The sequence below is a fragment of the Sorghum bicolor genome, chromosome 4, assembly GCF_000003195.3.
Source record: "Sorghum bicolor cultivar BTx623 chromosome 4, Sorghum_bicolor_NCBIv3, whole genome shotgun sequence".
In the NCBI taxonomy this organism is placed as follows: domain Eukaryota; kingdom Viridiplantae; phylum Streptophyta; class Magnoliopsida; order Poales; family Poaceae; genus Sorghum; species Sorghum bicolor.
In genome coordinates, this window is record NC_012873.2 from 67,747,421 (window position 1) to 67,768,183 (window position 20,763).

The 20,763-nt window shown below is 47.3% G+C and overlaps 5 protein-coding genes across 7 annotated transcripts; 2 read left to right on the forward strand and 3 right to left on the reverse strand.

Annotated features, from left to right (window-relative positions):
- On the reverse strand, positions 358–4,834 carry LOC110434642 (serine/threonine-protein phosphatase PP1). Of its 3 annotated transcripts, XM_021459134.1 has the most exons (5): positions 4,561–4,833; positions 4,173–4,407; positions 2,344–2,903; positions 2,055–2,249; positions 358–676 (listed from the first exon to the last, which is right to left on the reverse strand). In XM_021459134.1, the coding sequence occupies exons 2-5, from the start codon at positions 4,348–4,350 to the stop codon at positions 659–661; spliced, it is 951 nt and encodes a 316-aa protein (XP_021314809.1). In that variant the 5' UTR covers positions 4,351–4,407; positions 4,561–4,833; the 3' UTR covers positions 358–658. The 3 variants fall into 3 exon arrangements, with proteins under 3 accessions (XP_021314809.1, XP_021314808.1, XP_021314807.1); XM_021459133.1 differs by having other exon boundaries at positions 4,173–4,832; XM_021459132.1 differs by lacking the exon at positions 358–676 and having other exon boundaries at positions 1,871–2,249; positions 4,561–4,834.
- LOC8059692 (2'-deoxymugineic-acid 2'-dioxygenase) lies at positions 8,622–9,980 on the forward strand. The gene is made up of 2 exons (XM_002453011.2): positions 8,622–8,903; positions 8,980–9,980. Exons 1-2 carry the CDS (start codon positions 8,706–8,708, stop codon positions 9,835–9,837), a joined length of 1,056 nt encoding a protein of 351 aa, XP_002453056.1. The 5' UTR covers positions 8,622–8,705; the 3' UTR covers positions 9,838–9,980.
- LOC8059693 (RING-H2 finger protein ATL1) lies at positions 10,887–12,785 on the forward strand. The gene has a single exon (XM_002453012.2). It carries the CDS (start codon positions 11,506–11,508, stop codon positions 12,460–12,462), a length of 957 nt encoding a protein of 318 aa, XP_002453057.2. The 5' UTR covers positions 10,887–11,505; the 3' UTR covers positions 12,463–12,785.
- LOC8059694 (protein KINESIN LIGHT CHAIN-RELATED 2) lies at positions 13,046–15,955 on the reverse strand. The gene is made up of 2 exons (XM_002454748.2): positions 14,231–15,955; positions 13,046–13,654 (listed from the first exon to the last, which is right to left on the reverse strand). The coding sequence occupies exons 1-2, from the start codon at positions 15,862–15,864 to the stop codon at positions 13,438–13,440; spliced, it is 1,851 nt and encodes a 616-aa protein (XP_002454793.1). The 5' UTR covers positions 15,865–15,955; the 3' UTR covers positions 13,046–13,437.
- LOC8055322 (malonyl-coenzyme A:anthocyanin 3-O-glucoside-6''-O-malonyltransferase) lies at positions 18,324–20,735 on the reverse strand. The gene has a single exon (XM_002454749.2). The coding sequence runs from the start codon at positions 19,987–19,989 to the stop codon at positions 18,580–18,582; it is 1,410 nt and encodes a 469-aa protein (XP_002454794.2). The 5' UTR covers positions 19,990–20,735; the 3' UTR covers positions 18,324–18,579.

Here is a 20,763-nt window from a genome sequence, read left to right on the forward strand (position 1 = left end):
CTTTTAATAAATATTTCTTCTTATAAAAAATAAGAAGTCAAAGTTATATTTTGAAGACTGCATTACTATTCCGAATGACTTAAATTACCGATACAAACAAAGTATATTTTTAGGACAAGACAACGAAAAAACCTCTGGAAACGCCACGTTGCATCGTGGATGACCTTGCATATTCCTTCCAGAAGCTCAAACCAAAAAACACATGGAGAATCCAATTCAGACAGCTCAACCACCAAATGGGGGCAAAAGGAGAACAATAATCAATAATTCCTAACGACTAGATTCAGAAACCGTAAGGAAATGGTGCTGGCTTTTGTGATCACTGTGACCACCCATGCCCACAGGATGGAAACTCGGTTCAAATGATCTGGCTATTTTTTATTGGCGCTTGCCTGCCTGAATCTTTCGAATTTTAGGACGCAAAGGAAAGGGGGTAGTACTCATTCACATCCTCTTATATCATAGGAGATCCGCATAGTAAAAACCAATAATAATACATTACAAGAGTGTTAATCCAACATGGAAGATGCATAGTTCTACATCTGCTTTTGCCCTTTCCAGGCTCATGAGGTTTCCGCAACAATTCATATGCCTGTTAGTTGCAGCCGCTGTAAGATGTACCCATGTCGATCGTAGCATGCTCACCATCAGGCCATTGTCACCATCCTCTCAATGACTGTAAACGAAGAGTCAAAAGATGAAATTGAGTTCCATTTAGATGCTGGTGTCATATATAGGTGTATCACAGCCACTTAATAGTACAGATGATTTTGAATTATTAGTTTGGCCGCCTATTAGTTTTCCTAAGTGCCTGATAAAATTGAAAATCCAGGTTACCCATCCCAATTAAGCAGGATATCCTGTTAAACTGTTAATAATGTAGAAGAGGGCCAGAGCTAGTTGAGTTGCCCATTTCTGTTTGAAAACCCAACATGTATCATATAGAGTTTAACTGTTCATCCAAATATTCAAGGAAAGGATGTACAGCTAATTCCTTACATCCTCATATCTCATATAGAGTTAGCAAATAAGCCTTCTACTTCAGCTAACCATCTGTCATATTCTTGTTGTGCCATACTCAGTGGGGAACAGAACAAGATAGGTCAACTTGAAATATGGGTTCAACTGTTAGGCCTTGTTTAGTTCCGAAAACTGAAAAGTTTTTTCGGAACTGTAGCACTTTCGTTTTTATTTGACAAACATTATCTAATCATAGAGTAACTAGGCTTAAAAGATTCATCTCGTGATTTACAGGTAAACTGTACAATTAGTTTTTATTTTTGTCTATATTTAATACTCCATGCATGTGGCGTAAGATTCGATGTGACGGGGAATCTTGAAAAAATTTTGCTTTTTGGGGTGAACTAAACGAGGCCTTAGTATGCACTGATTGTAGGAAAGGTCACTGTCAACCAACTATGCACTCAGTGACAATGACATGCACTTCCGCAGCATGAACCTAGAAAAAAAATATGGTGGGAGAAATTGAAACCTGCCCAAATATATCCCAAAGCAATATAAATTTGCTATGCAACTTGGCACATATTTTCACATGGCAATGTGACAGGATCAACTTCATATTCCTATGCCAAGTGTATAGTAAAGGAATTTGCAGCCATTTGCTGATATAATAGGTGACTGCAAGAGATAGGCTTAACAAATGCCTATAAATCACCATGACATCAAGTCGAGTCAACTTGGAAGTACTATTAAGAATTCAAGTTCTACGAGAATCGAGAACTTTCTCGCATTCACACCAAAACCGAATTTTGCAGACACAATATTAGTAATGATGCAATTGTGTAAAACGGAAGAAAGACCTGTCAGGTGCAGTAGTTCTGGTGAAAGGTTTGGCACCCAGACTGAGAAATTATTTTGAATAATCATTCATTCATCATTTTGAAGCAAACAGTAACACTAGGATGCCACACTATCATGTTATAATGCCTTGAAAAATTAAGAACACTAATATCCAGAGGGACCAAAAAAATTGTTGGGCAACATATTGTGCTTATTTGACAGATATAAACTGCTTCCATGTTAAACATGCATACCTTGAAGCCAGATTTGTTATTAGTTGAACCACCCAGCATCTTCCTTGCAGGCTTCAGTATTTGGAAAGAGCACATCAATGTCTCATCTACACTCATCATGGCACCAGCATTATCGAATTCTCCACAGTAGTTAGGGGCTGAGAATATTGTTACGAGTTGGCGGTTAGCAAAAAACTCATATCCATCTTCGACAACCTGCATTTCGGCAATGCAAAAGCATAAGTAAACGATTGATACACTTATAGTTTATAAGGGAATTTGTAGGTCACGTCTTTAAGAACACAGCAACCTGATGAGCTCGGCAGATGAGGTCCAAATCATGCTTCTCAAGGAATTCATTAACTTTATCAGGACCAAATGTGAATGAAACACCTCGGTCATTCATGGCCCAGCCTGTTGCTTCATTGGAAGGATCAGACCAAAGAAGATCACAGAGCAATCCAGTATCAGGCACATCTGTGGGGCGATTCAGGTTGAGTATTTGCTCAAGCTTGTTCAACTCTGGAGATAGACCGCCATGCATACAGAGAATCTTTTCATCTATCAATGCTGACACTGGCAAGCAGTTAAAACAATCTGTGAATGTTTTCCAGAGCTTTACACTGAATCTGCGTTTGCACTCGTCATAAAAACCATAGATGCGATTTACTGATGCACATTCATGGTTGCCCCTTAGAAGAAAGAAGTTCTCCGGGTACTTGACCTTGTAGGCCAAAAGAAGACATATTGTTTCCAGGCTTTGCTTTCCACGATCCACATAATCACCCAAGAAAAGGTAGTTCGCATGAGGCGGATAGCCACCATAATCAAATAGCCTCAGGAGATCAGAGTACTGCCCATGGACATCACCTGATCAGAAGAAAATATGTGAGATAGATATTTGTCAGGAAGCTCCACTAAAGATATTTCAGGGTAACTCATACTCAGATAAACCAAAATCACTACATATATCATTACAGGTACTCAAATAGTGTTGAGATTCTTTTGACAATTTATTAACTGAAGGATTTACTTTTATCTAACATGAAAGGAAGTATTTATGCCACAGCGGAGCCAGAGATTGTCACATACAATTTATGCACAGCATGAAAACCTATAAGCAGGATAATGTAGATGTGCTTACTCAGAAATATAACACTGCCAAGGGTTATAAAAAAAACTCAACCTGCGCGACCCCACCCATACACAGCAGCACCATACGACCACGACAAGGGCCAGACCTTAGACCTGTGCTTTGGTGTGGGAGAGACGAAGAGATTTTTTAACCCCAGCCCAAAAACTCACTCCCACGAGGAGTCAAACCCAGGTTGACGAGTGCTACTCAAGCTACCTAACAAACTCGGATAGAGGGGCCTTTGCTGCATTTTTGTCAGCAATACATACGAACTAAACATTCAAGACTTACTCCAAGACAGTGATGATAATCATCCAGTTTACATAGTACGCTTAGTGAACTTTCATTTAAGTATACTGCTTTCATTTCTCATAGGATGCATGGTTATACGCATCTAGGTTGTTCACTTTAACATTTGCACAAAATATCCTGACCGCAACCATGTCGTATAACATTATCATCCTTCTACAAATAGCAGGAGCCCTCTGAAAGATTGATGAGGTGCTGCATTTCTGGAACATCTGAAATGTGGTTTTGATATTGCCATTCAATCATACAAGCGCAGCAATGATTTACTAGTAACCCAAAGCATTGATACCTCAAGATTTAGCATCACTAGTTGATAGTACCCGCAAAGTCTACAATAGGACCATCAGATCGATGGTAAAAAAAAAAACTAGCAGCTTTCTTTCGGCAACTAGAACCAGAGAGTTTCTATTCCAAGTATGCCTAATCACTACAAACAGGAAACAGCTACCAACATATGTACACCTATATTCCAGTCCTCAATCGATTCTTCAAGCCATGACGACAGTCAAAAGAAGGATTGAGAATGGATACTTCTAATCACAAGATCGGGTTTAGGACATCAGCAAGACCCAAAAAAGGCACAGACCAAACAGTGCGATACCCCGTTGACCAACCAAAGTAGTCCCCAAGATGTCATCTTGGGTGCTACCGACATGAAGAACTTGCTCAGGAGACACGGGAGAAAGGGGAAATACCGCAGATTTTGATGGGGGCCTCGAGCTCCAGCAGGTTGGGCTGCGAAAGGAAGATCTCCTTGGCGGCAGCGCAGAGCTGCTTAATCTCCGACTCCGACAGCTGCGCGTTCTTACCGGGCTTGAGATTCTTCACCTCCAGAAGCCGGCGTATGACGTCGTCAAGCAAGGCCGGATCCATCTTGAGCTCTTCAACACTCACACAGCACTCTTCTCGAAACTTCTCAACAACCCAACGCTAGTAACAGTCAAAGGAAAAACAAAATCTTTACACGGAAAAAAAACGCAAGCACAGATCGAAGAAATCTCCGCTGCTCTACGCTCGGGATGGACCAGAGGAGGGGGGATTTGGTCTGTGATCGGCGGTGTCTTGGTGACACAAAGATGCTACCTTTTTGCTTGGTCAGCTGGTCTCTCTGGGCTTCTTTTTTTTCTCCTATTTTTTTCCCTACTAGGATGCTCTCCTGCTGCTCTTGTTCTTGCAGATGGGGGAGGCAGTTTGGTGGGTTTTTGGAGGGGATTCGGATTGGATTCGCGGCTGTCCTCTCTGGCTTCTTGTTCTTGGCATTGGTAATGGGTGATGGGTCTCCCCTTCTCTCTCTCTCTCTCTCAAGCACTGCCCCTCTCTCCTCCCCTGTGCCAATTCCCCAAAGACTTGTATTGGACTTTGGAATAAAAGCAAAGCCATTTTATGGATAGGCCCTCCGTTTACTTCTATGCAATGTCTGAGTCCTTGGCTGAAGATTACAAGAACCCAAAAAAAAAAGAGTTTTGGATGGATGCCGTCTCTTTCTGCTCTCTCCACATCTCCTCATCTCCTTTTCGTCTGATAGATCGTTGCTCGGGTCTGTCCTGCTTTGGAGCCTCGCATAGATAGCAGTATCCTTCAGGAATTCGTAGAACAGTCAGTGGCAACGCTGATGTTCGTAGAAAATGTGGGTGCAGGCATTTATGACCTTTCAAGAAGAGAACTACGGAGTATTCTTTCTTCCTGTACTGCATTTGTCCTCGTAATGGCTAATTGTAACTGTGACGCTCTGAGCAGAACATGGAGGTCGCTGTACATGTAGTTTTCTCTAGAAAAAAAAATTAATTCTGGTATGAGACCGCAAAGAGGCAAAGAAATAAACTAAGGAGATGACCTAGGCCTTGTTTAGTTCCGAAAAGTGAAAAGTTTTCGGCATTGTAGCATTTTCGTTTGTTTGTGATAAATATTATCCAATTATGAACTAACTAGGATCAAAAGATTTGTCTCGTGATTTACAGCTAAACTGTGTAATTAGTTTTTATTTTCGTCTATATTTAATGTTTCATGCATGTGCCACAAGATTCGATGTGACGGGAAATCTTCAAAACTTTTTGGTTTTCAGGTGAACTAAACAAAGCCCTAGTTATTACAGGACATAATAATGGTACACAGTCGTGGAGAAAAATAAGCTTTTCCTTTTTTTCATAAACTTTTCAGTTTAACCGCTGCCAACTTCTCAGCTTTATTCGTACATAGAAATAACTTTCGATTATTCACCGGCACTGAAAGAGGAAAAACGTTCCTTTCTATGCGAAACTGCCTCTGCACAGCAGATGTGCCCAAAACTCTACTATTCCTGCACTGATCCTTTTCAAAAAAAAAAAAAGGGGGGGGGGGGGGGGGCGTTGGTGATGCATCTCCGGGAACGGTAAAACTTGTTTCCTGGTCTTAAATAGTGACATCCATTTTACAACCACTACCACTAGCTGAAAGATGGTGATTGTATTGTATGCATTCTTCAAAGTAGTCTAATCCGAGGATTACATCAGTAGTTGTTGCAGTGAACCACCCTCCAATGATGCAAGCAAGCCTGGAGTACATGTATATGTATTACTTTCTGAATGGGATTTTGGACACTTTCTCGATCTCTTCTTGCTCTTTCTCTGGATGGGGATTGGGGAGGTAGTAGGTGTGCTGTGCCCTCATGCTCATACATCATACTTGGCGATGATCATGCACATACTCTGGACCAAACCAAAGACCAAACGTGGAAAAGATGCATGATGACCCAAACTCAAGACTGGTGACTGATGAGTGAGTGGGTTCATACTTGCATGTTTTTCTTTTTGTCATCCTGCCCGTGGAATCTTTGAACACGGGGATCCATGCCAATGCCATGGAAACTTCTTCCCAAGTAGGCCTACTAATCATTGGTGTCCACAAAAAAAAAATAAAGAGGGTCATTATTGGGTTAAGGAGAAATATATATCCATAGGGACAAAAACATTTGTCACATCTGATCTTCATCTTTAGTTATATACGTCTCAGTTACAAGAGCAAGTATAATAATTCATATCAGCTTGTCTTATAGCTAAACTATGTCTGCAAATGTTTACGAGAGAGAAATGAACAAAAGAGAGAAATTGCTTGTCGCTTGCAGCTTCAACAGAGCGCTAGCATAGTTCTTGTGTGGGACCCTCCAGCACCCGTGTTCCATTGAGTCTATGACTTTGCATTTTCATTACCTTGGCTATAAGATAAGTTGAAATAGATTATTACACTTGCTCTGATATAGCATACCCTAATCCACTGCATAGGAGTATATTTTAAGAGATATGATATATGCTTAAGTTTCATTCCATCATCACGCGCGCTACATGATGTTCTGATGAAAACTGGGCACTGCAGCAAGATCTGAATAGCTGTCATCTCATTCTATCTCAAAAATTTCGGCAGGATAAATGGAGGCTCTGCGTGATTAAAAAAAACAATGTAGGCATCCGCATTAGTACGTAGTTAATCATAATAAGGCTAGGGTGTTGCTGTTATGCATGTTCCAGCAGGATCTGTGTGCTTCCCAGGTGCACATTTTTTTCAATTTCTGCTTTGATACGACGAGAATAGGATACTGGGGCAATCTGGCAACCAGTACTTGTTGGTCACCACCATCAATGCATTATGCATGACTTATATTGTGATGCTCATAGCCATAGGATTCTATTCCGTCACAGAAAAGACATGATTGTGGTAGGAAACTATATGCGGACTAAATTAATCCGCGCATGGACTTGTTTGAATGTATTTAATCCAGTATGTTAGTTCAAGAAAAAAGAGGCACACTATTCCAACAAGATGAGAACTTTTGATCACCGTCAGCGTCCCAGCATCAGGCTGAAAACGACATTTAATTTTCTTTCTTTCATAAACAAAAAATAAAATAAAATAAAACTCGCCTAGTCTTTGGAATCTAATTTTGACTAGTATTTTTTTATTAGAACATAGTTATAATGTAACAGCCCAATTAAGTCCAAGTATGTCATAATTCATACATGCGCATCATCCTTGCATTAATGAAAAAATTAAGCTTGTTTTGAGTGCTGCTGAATTTAATTTCAAATTAAAACATTACTGTTTTTTTGTAGGTGCTTGAGCACGTACAAAAGTTGGACCGAACGTGCAAAAAGCCCGACAAGTTTCGGGCCTAGAAAGAAACTGTGCTCAAACCCGCCCAGTGGGTTGGTTCATAGTTTTTTTTTTTTTTTTTTTTTTGAGATGGGGTTGGTTTATAGTTGAGCAACTTTAGGAACAATGATTCTGGTTAAAAATGTCTTTAGGCTTTACGGTAATTCTTGCTGACTAATGCTTTTATTTGTACAAACATCTCTAGCGTAAGTTGGCTCTACCGGAATGCCTGGCTAAAAATTAGCAACACAGAAACTCTCTTTTGCCGTAATTTTAATCTTCAAAATTTCTGGCACACGCCCACACCAACACAACATGGACGACGTGAGTACAAGTACTGCATCTGCATAGTATCGTCTCAAGCTCTGGCCTCGGTGTCTATCAGATGCAATCACTGATGACAAGTGACCATGTCCTCCAAATTAAATTTGTTGTGTCTCTTCCATCACCAATTCCATTTCTTTGATGTGACAGAGAATTTTGAAAATTTTTGGATTTTTGAGAGGAAATAAACAAGTCCTAAAGCCATACTGAAACTCAATCGAAGCGCTTCACCTGCCGCGCACCCCGACGCCATGTCAAGTCAAGGAGTTTCCCATTCGGGCAACATTGAGAAGCTAGGCGGAACTTGCATCTACCGAAAGAACACAAGAAGAGCAAAAACAACTTGCATCCAGCACAGTGCGAATGTACTACGATGGCAAGAGCAAGACCGAGATAGCGGCTGGAGGAGAGCCATGGCGCTTCGCTCAAGTATTCATGACCAAAGCGAGTATCATAAATTCATAATTAGTACTGTATTTTGCTTGCAACAGCATCAAGCCGGCGCATTAGCCGCCCAAATAGTAAAACTACTTTCTAATTTGCTTTACAAACAAAAACGACAACTTGTGGTAAAGTAGAGCAGAGTGCTACTACTGGAATGCGAATGCGACGAAAAATATAAATAATGGATGGATGTGTCCAAGCAAGCTTCGGTCAAATCACGAATCCAAAAAAAAAAAAGAAGCTTTCATCGCTAGCTGTATAAAATGCAGGCTCATCTGAATCTGAACTTCTGAAGGAAAGGAAGCAAGCAAGAAACAACCCGGCGTCAGAGGAAGGAGATGGCCGAGCCCCTCTCCAATGGCGCCGTCTACCATTCGGTGCCTGAGTCGTACGTGCTCCCGGAGCACAAGAGGCCCGGGAGCTCGCCGCCGTCGTGTTCCGCAGCGGCGATACCTGTAGTTGACCTCGGCGGTGATGACACCGACAGGATGGCGGAGCAGATCGTCGCCGCTGGGAGAGAGTTCGGTTTCTTCCAGGTGAGAAATTCTTCAGTCCTGGAGCAGAGCTGTCTCTGCTCAGAAGCTTCTCAATCCACCTTGGGCGCTGTTACAGGTGATCAACCACGGCGTGCCGGAGGACGTGATGCGCGCCATGATGAGCGCGGCGGAGGAGTTCTTCAAGCTCCCGACGGAGGAGAAGATGGCGCACTACTCTACCGACAGCACCAAGCTTCCACGGTTCCACACGAGCGTGGGCAAGGAGCAGGAGCAGCTCCTGTACTGGCGGGACTGCCTGAAAATCGGCTGCTACCCGTTCGAGGAGTTCAGGCGCCAGTGGCCGGACAAGCCGGCGGGGCTCGGTGCCGCGCTGGAGCCGTACACGGCGGCGGTGAGGGGCGTGGCGCTGCGCGTGCTTCGGCTCGCCGCGTCGGGGCTGGGGCTCGCCGACGAGGCGCACTTCGAGGCCGGGGAGGTCACCGCGGGGCCGGTGATCATGAACGTGAACCACTACGTGGCGTGCCCGGAGCCGAGCCTCACGCTGGGCATCGCGCCGCACTGCGACCCCAACGTCGTCACCGTCCTCATGGACAACGGCGTCCGCGGCCTGCAGGCGCGCCGGCGGCACGGGCACCAAGGCAACGGCGAAGGAGGAGGAGGGTGGGTCGACGTGGACCCCCCGCCCGGCGCGCTCATCGTCAACTTCGGGCACCAGATGGAGGTGGTCACCAACGGGCGCGTGCGCGCCGGCGAGCACCGCGCGGTGACCAACGCGCGCGCTCCCCGCACGTCGGTCGCCGCGTTCGTCATGCCCGCCATGGGCTGCGTCGTGTCGCCGGCGCCCGAGATGGTGGCGGAGGGAGAGGCGCCCTTGCTCAGGCCCTACACGTACCAGGAGTTCGTCGGCGTGTACACCGCGGCCAACGGCGACAGAGACGCCGTCCTGGCGCGGCTTCAGAACAACAATGGCTGACTCACTGACTGACCGACTGCTCGTCGCCGCCTTCTTTCCTTTTTTTTCCCCCTCTCGAAAAACAATCAGCAATAAGTGTGCCGGTGGTGTCAACTGTAAGCTGTCACTATCTTTTTCTTTTAGAGAGAAAAACTGTCATTATCTATGTCGCGTTAGATTGATGCGGTGCAACGCAACGCAACGTTGTTCCGACGTGTCGCCATGTCGCGATTGGACATGGACCTGAACGTCCTGCCGCTGCTGCCTTTTCATTTGGCAGAAAATACTATTAACTAATTTATTACGAGAGAAAAACATATCTGAATAATTGATATATTCAACTTATAAGCTCAAGCGAACAAAGATCTGACTATAATTTCTCGTAAGTTATTTGATGGTCCAAATAGACCCTAATTCATTAATTAATCATGTGATCAACACGTCGGAGTGGAGAGGAGGACATGTGGACCATTATCTCTCCATCATTCAATCTAGTACTCTCATCTTCCCGCGTCCAATCGCATGTACGGATCGTTTCGTTTCCTTTTATTTCATTTAATCTCCTTTTATATACATGCACTATGATTGTTGATTATGATCTTGTTAAATACAGACAAGGACAGTATATATGTAGTAGGAGGAGGGTTATGCATATTTTCAGAGCCTCTTTGACAGGGATTTTTATGTGGCTTCTACACCGGCTTAGTCCATGTTCAGTTCACAGGTAATCATCCCCGGAACCAATCCTGTCAGGAATACTTTAATAATTTGTATAGCTAACTCTTATCAGAATTGATTCCTGCCACAAATAGCAGCAAACGAACGAGCCCTTAGTCAGAAGCCTTACCAAATGAATGGTTTATTTAGAACACAAAAAAAACATATTTTTTTTCCGTTTCAAATGAAAAAAATATGTTTTTTGTTCTTATTTTTTCTTTTCTCTTTTTAAACAAGTCCAAGCTCTATGAAAGAGGGTTTTATAGTGCTTATATTAATTAAAACAGCTCCAGTCCAATACAGTACTCCGGCCAGCGGCCGTAGCGTAAATTGGGAAACCGGGAAGCAGACGCAGACACGGCTGGCGTCCCTACAAGAAAGGAAGAAAGGAAAGCAAATGCGTAGCGCAGGCTACACGTTAATCGCAAACGTCCGAAGGCTAAAACAAAAGCGTGTGAGCGCCGGAACCGGAGCACAAGTCTCGCCGGGAACACCGCATGCACCGGCGTCGCTGTCTGTCTCCGTCTCCGATCCGTCGTCCATAGCCATAGGCGAGCGCGAGGTGGGGTGACCCAGCACGCACGCCAACGCCATTGCCGTTGCACTCGGAATCTACATCTGCTACTGCAGTGCAGCCAAACCTGCAGGGAAGGGCGACGGCACGCCACGCGCACTTTGGTCGTCGTCGTCGTCGTCGTCTCCGATCATCGCCTTGGACCTGCGTCTGCGTCCTTCTAGAAGACCAGACCACCATGCTTTGTCACCGCGCGCGCGCGTTTTTCCAACCTCACCACCATCCCTTCTTCCCGCCTACCTTCCCAAGACCCTACGCTACATTAACATACGGCAGCAGCTAGCACTAGCAGGTGAGTGAGTGAGTGACACTCAGCTCTCAGCTGCAGAGCAGAGGAACTCCCCTCACTCCACTGCTTCACTCTTCACTCTGCTAGCTGCCCTGCCTGGCTGCCGCCGATGGACGCGAGCCACGGCAGCAGCAGCAGCAGCGCCAGCATCTTCCCGATGCCGCAGATCCCGGCGCTGCTCTTCGCCCCGCCACCGGCGGCGGCATTGCCATCTTCTTCCCTCTCTCTTTCCTCCTATTCCTCCTCCTCTTCCTTGCGCGGCCACGCGCCGTCCATCACCAGCTTCCCCATCCTCGTGCTCACGGTGCTCGGCATCCTCGCCGCCTCCGTCATCCTCCTCGCCTACTACGTCTTCGTCATCCGCTGCTGCCTCACCTGGCACCGCGGCTCCTCCGGCGGCTCCTTCTCCTCGTCCGACGTCGCCGGCCTCATCGTCTCCCGCCGCGGACGCCGGCCCCAGCGCACAACCGGCACCACCACCACCGCGCCCGCCGACGCCGACGCCGGCGCCGAGCCGCGCGGGCTCGAGGACGCCGCCATCCGGGCGCTGCCGGCGTTCAGCTACAGGAAGACGCCCGCCAATGCCGCGGAGTCGCAGTCCGCCGCCCCCGCCAGCGAGTGCGCGGTGTGCCTCGGCGAGTTCGAGGAGGGCGACAGGGTCAGGATGCTGCCCGCCTGCCTCCACGTCTTCCACCTCGGCTGCGTCGACGCCTGGCTGCAGAGCAACGCAAGCTGCCCGCTCTGCAGGGCCAGTGCGGACGTCGCCGCCACCCTCTGCCGCCTGCCCCCGCTGCCGTCCGAGGAGGACGTGGTGGTGACCATCCAGGTCGTCGTCCCCGGCGCCGAGGAAGACCAAGACGCCGTGGCACCTGCTGCCGAGGTCGAACCAGAAGGTACTGGTGAGAAGACGAAGAGCACCATCAATGTTCTTCCACCGAGGTCCATGGACGGAGACGCAGTGGCTGCTGGCGGGGAGGTTCACCTGCAGATTCAGAGCATTTTGCAGAGGGACAGTCACTCCCGTACACATGATCATGACAGCGTCAGCGGCGGCGGCCGAGTGTAGTGTAGGCGATTGGATCAGCAGTATTCTTTCTTTGCTGAAAAACGTGATTTCAACTGGGCTCGTGTGTGGAAGACTTCTCTTCTTTTCCACTTTTTACTATAGCAATATATGGTCCCATCCCTGTTGATAGAGAGTGAGTCAAGTTTTATTTTTGAAAGGTGAAGTATTTTCATTACTTGCAAGCATAGTAAAGCAATGGGGCAAAATATTCCCCATTGGAAGTAAACTTCCATTAGCAAAGAAAGAAGATCAACAAGAGGAATGGACAATCTTCTTGACAGGAGTAAAGACAACAACCTACCTGCTAATGGAAGTTTACCAGTTATTTTAGTTAAGTTTAAATGAAAAGTTCAAAACTAAAATATTATAGATCTTGACGAGAGCCACAATTTTCATTTGAATTGCAGTATGAAAAATATGTTTTCTTTCCTACAGTAACAAACCGCTGGTGCTTAATATATTGCTGAAATCTTGTATCAAATTTGTAAGAATCTTAATGCTCGCAAATGACCCCCCCCCCCCCAAAAAAAAAAAAACTCAAACTACAAAATTGTTGATCTTATTGAGTGCTACAATCTTCATATAATAAAACCATCTTTTAATATCTGCATACTTCTCAAACAATACGATATAGTGTGGTAATCTGATTGCAACTCCCAACACGTCTGATATGCAAGCTCCATGCTTTTGTAAACTACACTAGCCCGGCCCAGTGCGCTGCCTTGCCGTGCCTGTTATTCTAAGTAATGACCAAAACCACATACCTAAATGTCGTACCAAATACTTCTAGTTCATAAAAAAACAGGGCACACGGACATATCTGTCCTGAATACATCATAGCTTGACTTATCATGTCTTTCCTTGCTGCAGGGAGCTGGCAGTTCACCAGCCATTGATTTCGGATATCCAAAATATCTGTAATACTACATGTAACAACTAACAAGAAAACATCCTTCAACCAAATATTTGCAGAGTCTATCGTTGCACAGCTTTAGCAGTATCTGAATCTGTTTCCTGCTCCTGAGGTTCAGGCAATGCGTTTGCTGAACCTTCAGGTGATAGGCATGCGAGCGCCTTTGCCTTGATCTGGTTGTAGAGTCGCATAGCTTCCTTGAGCTCATCCCTAGCATCGGCACCATGATTTCGCCATGAATCCACCACTCTCTTTTGGAACTCCATAGCCAGGGGATAACTGCAGATGCAGAAACATGAGGAGGTCCATACTGATCAGTTCGAAGTTGGAATACAAAGCAGCTTCTATTCCGAAAGTAAAAACAGAACATCTTATGGCCACTGGTGGAGCTTGATCTTAAATCTAGGGGGTTGGGGGGTTACTGCACCCCAGCTTTCATTTTTTTTGGAGGGAAGTAGTAGAGTTGGAAATTTTGAAGGTTGCTTAGGCATGCCACATGTTGGCCTGAACACAGCTCCTCCCCTGCTCACAGCATGTCTGAACTATCTCCACTACGTGCTTAGAAAATTAACATCAATCAGCCAGTAAGCCACTATGCTGCCTGACAAGTTTGTGTGTAAAAGACAATAATGCACTAATATTGACATTATAATCCCAGCGTCTAACATCCAACAGTATATGCTAACCCATCTAAACTATCTTAAGAACAACTATGCACAATAGTATGTGAATTATCTTAGCATCTCTGTTTTTTTGTCTGGTTATGTTTGAGTTGAAGCTAACAAAAATCAGGCTCAAGATAGATTCGAGAGGAAAGGAAAGAAAACTCATTGTAATGCATTTGTGAAACTATACCTTCCCATAGCATCGTAGGCCTTAGCAAGGCTCTGACAAGCCTCGATGGTATCTGAATGGTGAGGTCCTAAGGAGACATCCATGACTTCTTTAGCAAGCGCAAACATCTGAGCAGCGGACTGTGGTCGGTCCATCTCCATGTAAGCAGCACCCAAGTTGTTATATACATACCCTACTCCGTAATGCTTCGGACCAAAGCTGTCCTTCATCCTCTCCACTGCATCCTCCAAGTACGGGACAGCTTCAGTGACCTTACCGGTGAAGAGCAACAGCCACCCAATCCTTGCTGCGACATTGCCCTCCAAGTGCTGTGCCTGAGGGATCCTCTCAAGCATTCCCAGGCCCCTCTTGAGCAAAGATATTGCCTTTTCAAACTCATTCACCATCTCATATAGTGAGGATACCTCTGTATACATCTCTGCCACTTTGTCGGGTGTGGCAAATTCCTTCTTCTCGAGGATGTCACAAGCAATCTCCAAGCACCTCTTTGTGTCCCCAACCTTCTCCTGATTAGCGAGTGCCTTCGCCATTGATATGAAAACTAGAGCTCGCATCTCGTTATCTTTCTCCACCTGCTTAGCGACATTCTTCAACACACTAACAGCCTCATCGAACTTTCCCAATGCGATCTTGATGTTTGCAGCATCAATCTCAGCATGCAGGAGGTCAGAGCCAGCCGCACCCCAGCTCTTCATTACCTTCTGTGAAATCTCATTCTGCTCCAGAGCCTGCTCATGCTGCTCTAGCCCAGTGTATATCACTCCAAGCAGGCGCCTGTCGTGCGCAACCTCCACGGAGTTCTTGCCGAGCGTCGACTCATGCAGCTTCAGCGCCTTCTGGCAGAACGGCAGCGCCTGCTTGAAGTCGAGCAGGGTGGCGTACGCCTCGGCGAGGTCCCGGTACGCGACTCCCAGCTCCCGGCTGCCCGGCGGCAGAATGGACTCCTTGAGGTCGAGGCAGGCGCGCATGTCGGCGAGCGCCTCCTCCCTCCTCCCAAGCGCCGTCTTCACGTTGGCCAGCTGCAGCCGCACGGCGTGCGCCACGGGCCTGACGTCGAAACCTCCCGGTTCCTCCCCAGCCCCGAACGCGACGCCTTCATCAGGGAGGAGCGGAGCTAGGAGGCGTTGCGCGCGGGAGAGGAGGGAGAGCGCGTCGTGGAAGCGCGAGAGGTCGAAGGAGGCGGAACCCGCGAGGTGGAGTGCCATGGCGAGCGAGACGGCGTCTGAGGCGGAGGCGGAGGCGGGGGTGGAGGCGTTGGGGCTGGCCTCGAGGATCCCCAGGCATCGGAGCGCGAGTGCGAGGACGCGGGACGCGTCGGCGGAGCCAGACGCCTCGAGGTGCTGGCCGAGCTTAAGGCAGGCGAGGGCGAGGCGCTTGTCGTTGGCGGGAACTGCACCCTCGAGGCGGGAGAAGGCCGCGAGCATGTCGTTCGTCGACCTCGCCGCCTCGAAAGCCTCCTCCGCGGCGTCCGCGACAGCAGCGGCGGCGGCGGGGACAGGAGGCGGCGGCCGCGGCGAGAAGTGGCGGCGGGGCGGCGCGAGGAGTGGGTTTATTAGGGCTTTGCGCGGGAGGGACGTGACGGGGGCCCTCAGGCGGGTCCTGAGGAGAACGGAGGCGGCGCGGCGTAGCGCCATGGTGGCCGATGGAGCGGTTGCTGGGTCGCAGCGGCGGCGGCCGGCGGTGAGGGCGAAGAGGGAGGAGTCTGGGCGATGGGCTGGGCTTTCTCTTCTTAGCAGTAAGTAGATACTGTCTGGGCCGTAGGTGGTCTGGGCTGGGCTGAGAAACATGTGCTGCCAGTTTCCTTTTGTTTAGGAAAAAGTCTAATTTTCCTTCACCAACTTTTACGAAAGTTCGTTTTTCCTCCCTAACTCCAAAACCAAGCAAATCATCTCCTTCAACTTTTTAAACTATGCATTTTATCTCCCTGAAACAGTTTCAAATGTGATTTTGCTAATAGTGGTTTTGCTACCGTGATGGTTGTTTTATCTTTTTCTTTTTTTAATTATTTTGGCTGAATCATGGAAAACATAGTAACTAGAAAAAATATAAAATGGAAAATCTAATTTTTTTGGACTCCACATAAGTATATTTACATAGTAAACATATAATATGGTATGCTTTAGTATAAAGTTTTTCCTATAAAGGTTTTGTATTTTTCTTTTCTTTATTTATTTATTTGGCCGAATCTTTGAAAAATCATAGTAAATCATAGAGAAATAATAAAATAGAAATTTTAATTTTCTTAGACTCTACATGAGTATATATACACAATGGACATATAATATATGTATGTTTTTAGTCTGATAAAATAGTTATAGGAACTGCAACTATAAATTTTTTTAATTAATTAGAGAAAAGCATAGATCTAAAGGTACAACAAAAAATTATACTAAAGCATATATATTTAATGTGCAGATATACTCATGTGGAGTATAACAAAAATTATATTTTATATTTTTATGATTTTTCTATAAATTACTATGATTTTTCAAATATTTAGCCAAAATAAATAGAAAAGGAAAAAGACAAAACCTTTATAGGAAAAACTCTATACTAAAGATACCATATTATATATTCATTGTGTAGATATACTTATGTGAAGTCCAACAAAATTGGATTTTTATTTTATTATTTTTCTGTGATTTACTATGATTTTTTAAAGATTCAGACGAAATAATTTAGAAAGAAAAAGACAAAACCATGTCATTGTAGCAAAACCACTATTTACTATAGCAAAACCGCCTTTAAAACCGCTCTAGTGAGGTAAAATGCACGGTTTGAAAAGCTAAGGGAGGTGGTTTTGCCGATTTTGGAGTTGAGGGAGGAAAAGTGGATTTTCGTAAAAATTGGTGGAGGAAAAGTAGTCTTTTTCCTTTTGTTTACAGGTCTCCAAGAGTTCCAAAACATTCTCCCAATCTGATTTTTGAGCATATTACCTATGCAAAATAATAGACCAAAACCTAAATTTTTAAAAATAGAAGGGGAACTAAACACCCTCTGAATAACTCTCCACTCCATCTTCCAATCTTTTTTTAGAACTTGGAAAAACCCTCGTTCTCCTTCGTCCCTCCCTTGATTACAACCACGGATCCTCTGATTTTTCATCTAAGCATAAGCACTTTGCTTTTGCATATTTTTTTATGTTTATTTAACCTTTATTTGGGGCTTGTTTCAATAAGCTAGGACTAATTGCAAGTTAGGCTAAAAATTATCTTGAATTAGCTAAGATTGGCTAGCTAATTAGCTAACCAATAGTTGAAGGCTTATGTAAACAATTATCACATCTATTTGTTCTCCTATTTGGATGCACTATGGCTAATTATTAGCTCGCTAACAATTACTCAATTAGCTCTTATATGCAAACAGACCCTTGATCCGGGCTCCTTCGATTTTTGCAGAAAACTGAAATGGACCAGTACCATCACTCCTTGTCCGCAAACCAAAGACACAATGTAGTTATGTAGTAGCCAATGGAGCACATGTTTCCATCGCAGAAAAGAAAACGCAATACTAATTTTGCTGATTATTCAGTCAAATTCAAGTTTTGGAGAAGTGCTCTCCCACACTTGACGTCTCTGTTATACATCCTTGTTTCGGACGTAATGAGAACTAGGGCATGTTTGGTTGGAGGTATTAAAATTTAACAGGTAATGTAGCTTTATTTGGTAATCAGTGTACAATCATTACTATTTAGGCGCAAAAGATCCGTCTCGCAACTCATTAACTGTGTTTTAGTTTTGTAAATAGTCTATATTATATAAACATTCGATGTGACAAAAATTAAATTACCATTGTAAACCAAACAGGGCTTAGTCGTCTCCAGCTTCGCACCAGCAAACGCCAACTAGCAAAGCTCGTGCCATGATGACGCAGACACCTAACGAACCAAAGCAGCAACAAACAATCTCAACAACACAAGGGATTTGCGCTGCATTGTGGACTGTGCGCGTACTGGCGTGGCCTAACCTGAAAATGACCCAACTAATAACTAACGTTCATCTGATCATGGTCCAATGCCCCCAAGAACACACGGCTACTATTCATCATATCATAAGAGCAAAGATTAAGGTATTTGCAGAGACTCACACAGTCGTTTTAAAATATCAGTCATATTCGGCTCTTTACTTCTAAGATAAATAATCAATCCAACAATATCAGTCACACTCTTAATATTCTCGCACATTATGAAATTTACTCCACAAAAATATGAAATATATGTATCCATCTCTCCCTCAAATATACACTTCGGATCATCTCTCTTTCTATATATTTTGTTACTACACCTTAAACCACCACCAATTCATCGCTTGTCGTCAACGGAGCAGCCGCCGTCGTCCATGCTGCACAGCTCAGTCGCAGAGCTCCTCCAACGCGTCGGCGAAGCAGGAGCTGAAGCGGGCCATTTCGGCCTCCGGCAGCACGACGCCGATCTCCACCCCGGCGGCCTGCGCGCCGTCGGCGTCGCGGCCCTCCGCCAGGGACACCGTGCCGGGCGTCTTGTCGATGGACACCAGCTCCACCTTGGCCGGCCGACCCAGCCCGAAGTCGGTCTCGTACACGCCGTACCTCGGGGACCCGCCCACCGACATCGGCCGCTCCGGGACCAGCGACAGGATCTTGTGGAACCACCCGCCGGCGCCGTCCAGCACGCCGCCGTCGAGCCCCGCGACGGCCGCGCCGATCGCGGCGGCTGCTGCTGCCACGCCGTCGCCCCCAAGCAGCTCGGTCGCGCCCACCTCCACGAAGCACGGCCGGAGGCAGTTGCCCAGGTACTCCTGCGGGATCGGCGGCGCCAGGCGGCGCCGGCACTCCACCGAGAACAGCAGGTGCGCGCGGGGCCGCTCGTCACCGCCGCTGCCCGTGCGCGCCAGGCAGGCCCACGCCAGTGCGCACGCCACCGTGAACGCCGAGCAGTGGACGCGCTCCGTGCCGCCGCCGTCCGCGAACTTGGAGGTCACGCGCTGCTTCAGTCCGTCGATGCGGTCGCGGGTGAGCGCGAACGACGCGATGACCAGCTTCGGCGGCGGGCCTGCTGGCGCCGCCGGCGGAGGCGGAGGCGGGCCGTTGGCCGCCAGCTGGCGCATTTCGTCGAGCGTCCTGGCCGCGAGGCCCTCGGGGTCGGCGACCACGCCACGGTCGAAGAAAGGGACCGGCACCGCGTCCGCGTCCGCGTCCGCGCCGGTGACGGCCACCCGGCACCGGGCGGCCCAGGTCTTGACGAAGTGCATGTAGCTGGAGTCATCGCAGGCCACGTGGTGGATGGAAACGCCGACGGCGACCCCGCAGGCGGGGAACACGGTGACCTGCGCCGCCGCGAGGGCGAAGGACCCGTCGACCTCCGGCGGCGGGAGCCGCGGCACCAGGGCGTACAGCCGGGCGACGTCCCTCGGGCCGCCGCCGGCGAGCTCGTCGAAGTCGTCGGAGCTCTCGGCGACGGTGAGCTCGACGGCCTCGCCGCCCTCCCCGCCCGCGGAGCAGAAGAACTCGTACCCGCCGCTGCTCCCGTCCGGGCACGGCCGGACGCGGCCGAGCAGCGGGTAGAACGCGTGCAGCGTGGCGGAGAGGGAGGAGACCAGGGACGGCAGGAGGTGGGCGGCGAAGTGTTCCGCCGTGTGCGCGTAGTGGTAGAAGAAGACCCGCTCCACGGGGCCCGTGAAGAGCCAGGGCACGTCGAAGAAGGTGAGCGGGAGCGCGCCGCCGGGCGCCGGAGGTGAAGCCCCCACCTTGAGCCTGTCAAGAACCTTGGTGGCGGCGGCCATGGGGAACTGGAGATGCGGCCCCCTCTCCCGCGCTTGGAGCTGGAGCCGCACAGCAGCAGGGAGAGAGGATCTCGTTCCGGGGAGGAGAGGCCGGGAGGTGGTGAGCAGATCGGAATGGTGATTCAGATCCACCAAACACAAGCAAGCACTAGAAAGAAGACGACCTGCTGGTGCTGGTGGTGGGATGGAAATGTCACCGAACAAAACATGTCTGCCTGTCTGCTGCTTCGCTTCTCTTGAGGAAGGAAGGAATGGTACAGGCAGAAAGACAGTGGCAGACTGACAATTTCTGCTGCAGTAAACAGTAGCCAATCTCCTGCACAGCACAGGCAAAAGGCTTCTGATGACAGCAGGGAAATCTGTGTTCAGACTTCAAAGAAATTAACCTGATGACAGCCCAGTGAATGGGATTGAAAAAAAAAGTAATTTTGAAGAATTTAGTGCAGTCACACCACAATGAGATCAGTCATAATTCCTAAAGAGAAGTACTACCAAATCCGGTATTTGCGCACTCATCAGGTAACGAGGCATCTGCAGTGTTGATCTGAACAGATGGGGTGGGTGTCGCCGGCCCTTGTGTCTCTGTCAAACAGCCAAACAGGCATCCAATGACAGCATTGTCAAAATTTCTGTTAAGCATCTCTGTTCTCTGGCTTATGATTTGGAAGCTACATGTCCTTTCAGCCACCCACTTGATTACACGAAGGGCTGCAGGTACTGTGCGCATCCGTGCTCCAATAAGGCCCGGAATCTACAGAACAAAAGAGCAGGGAA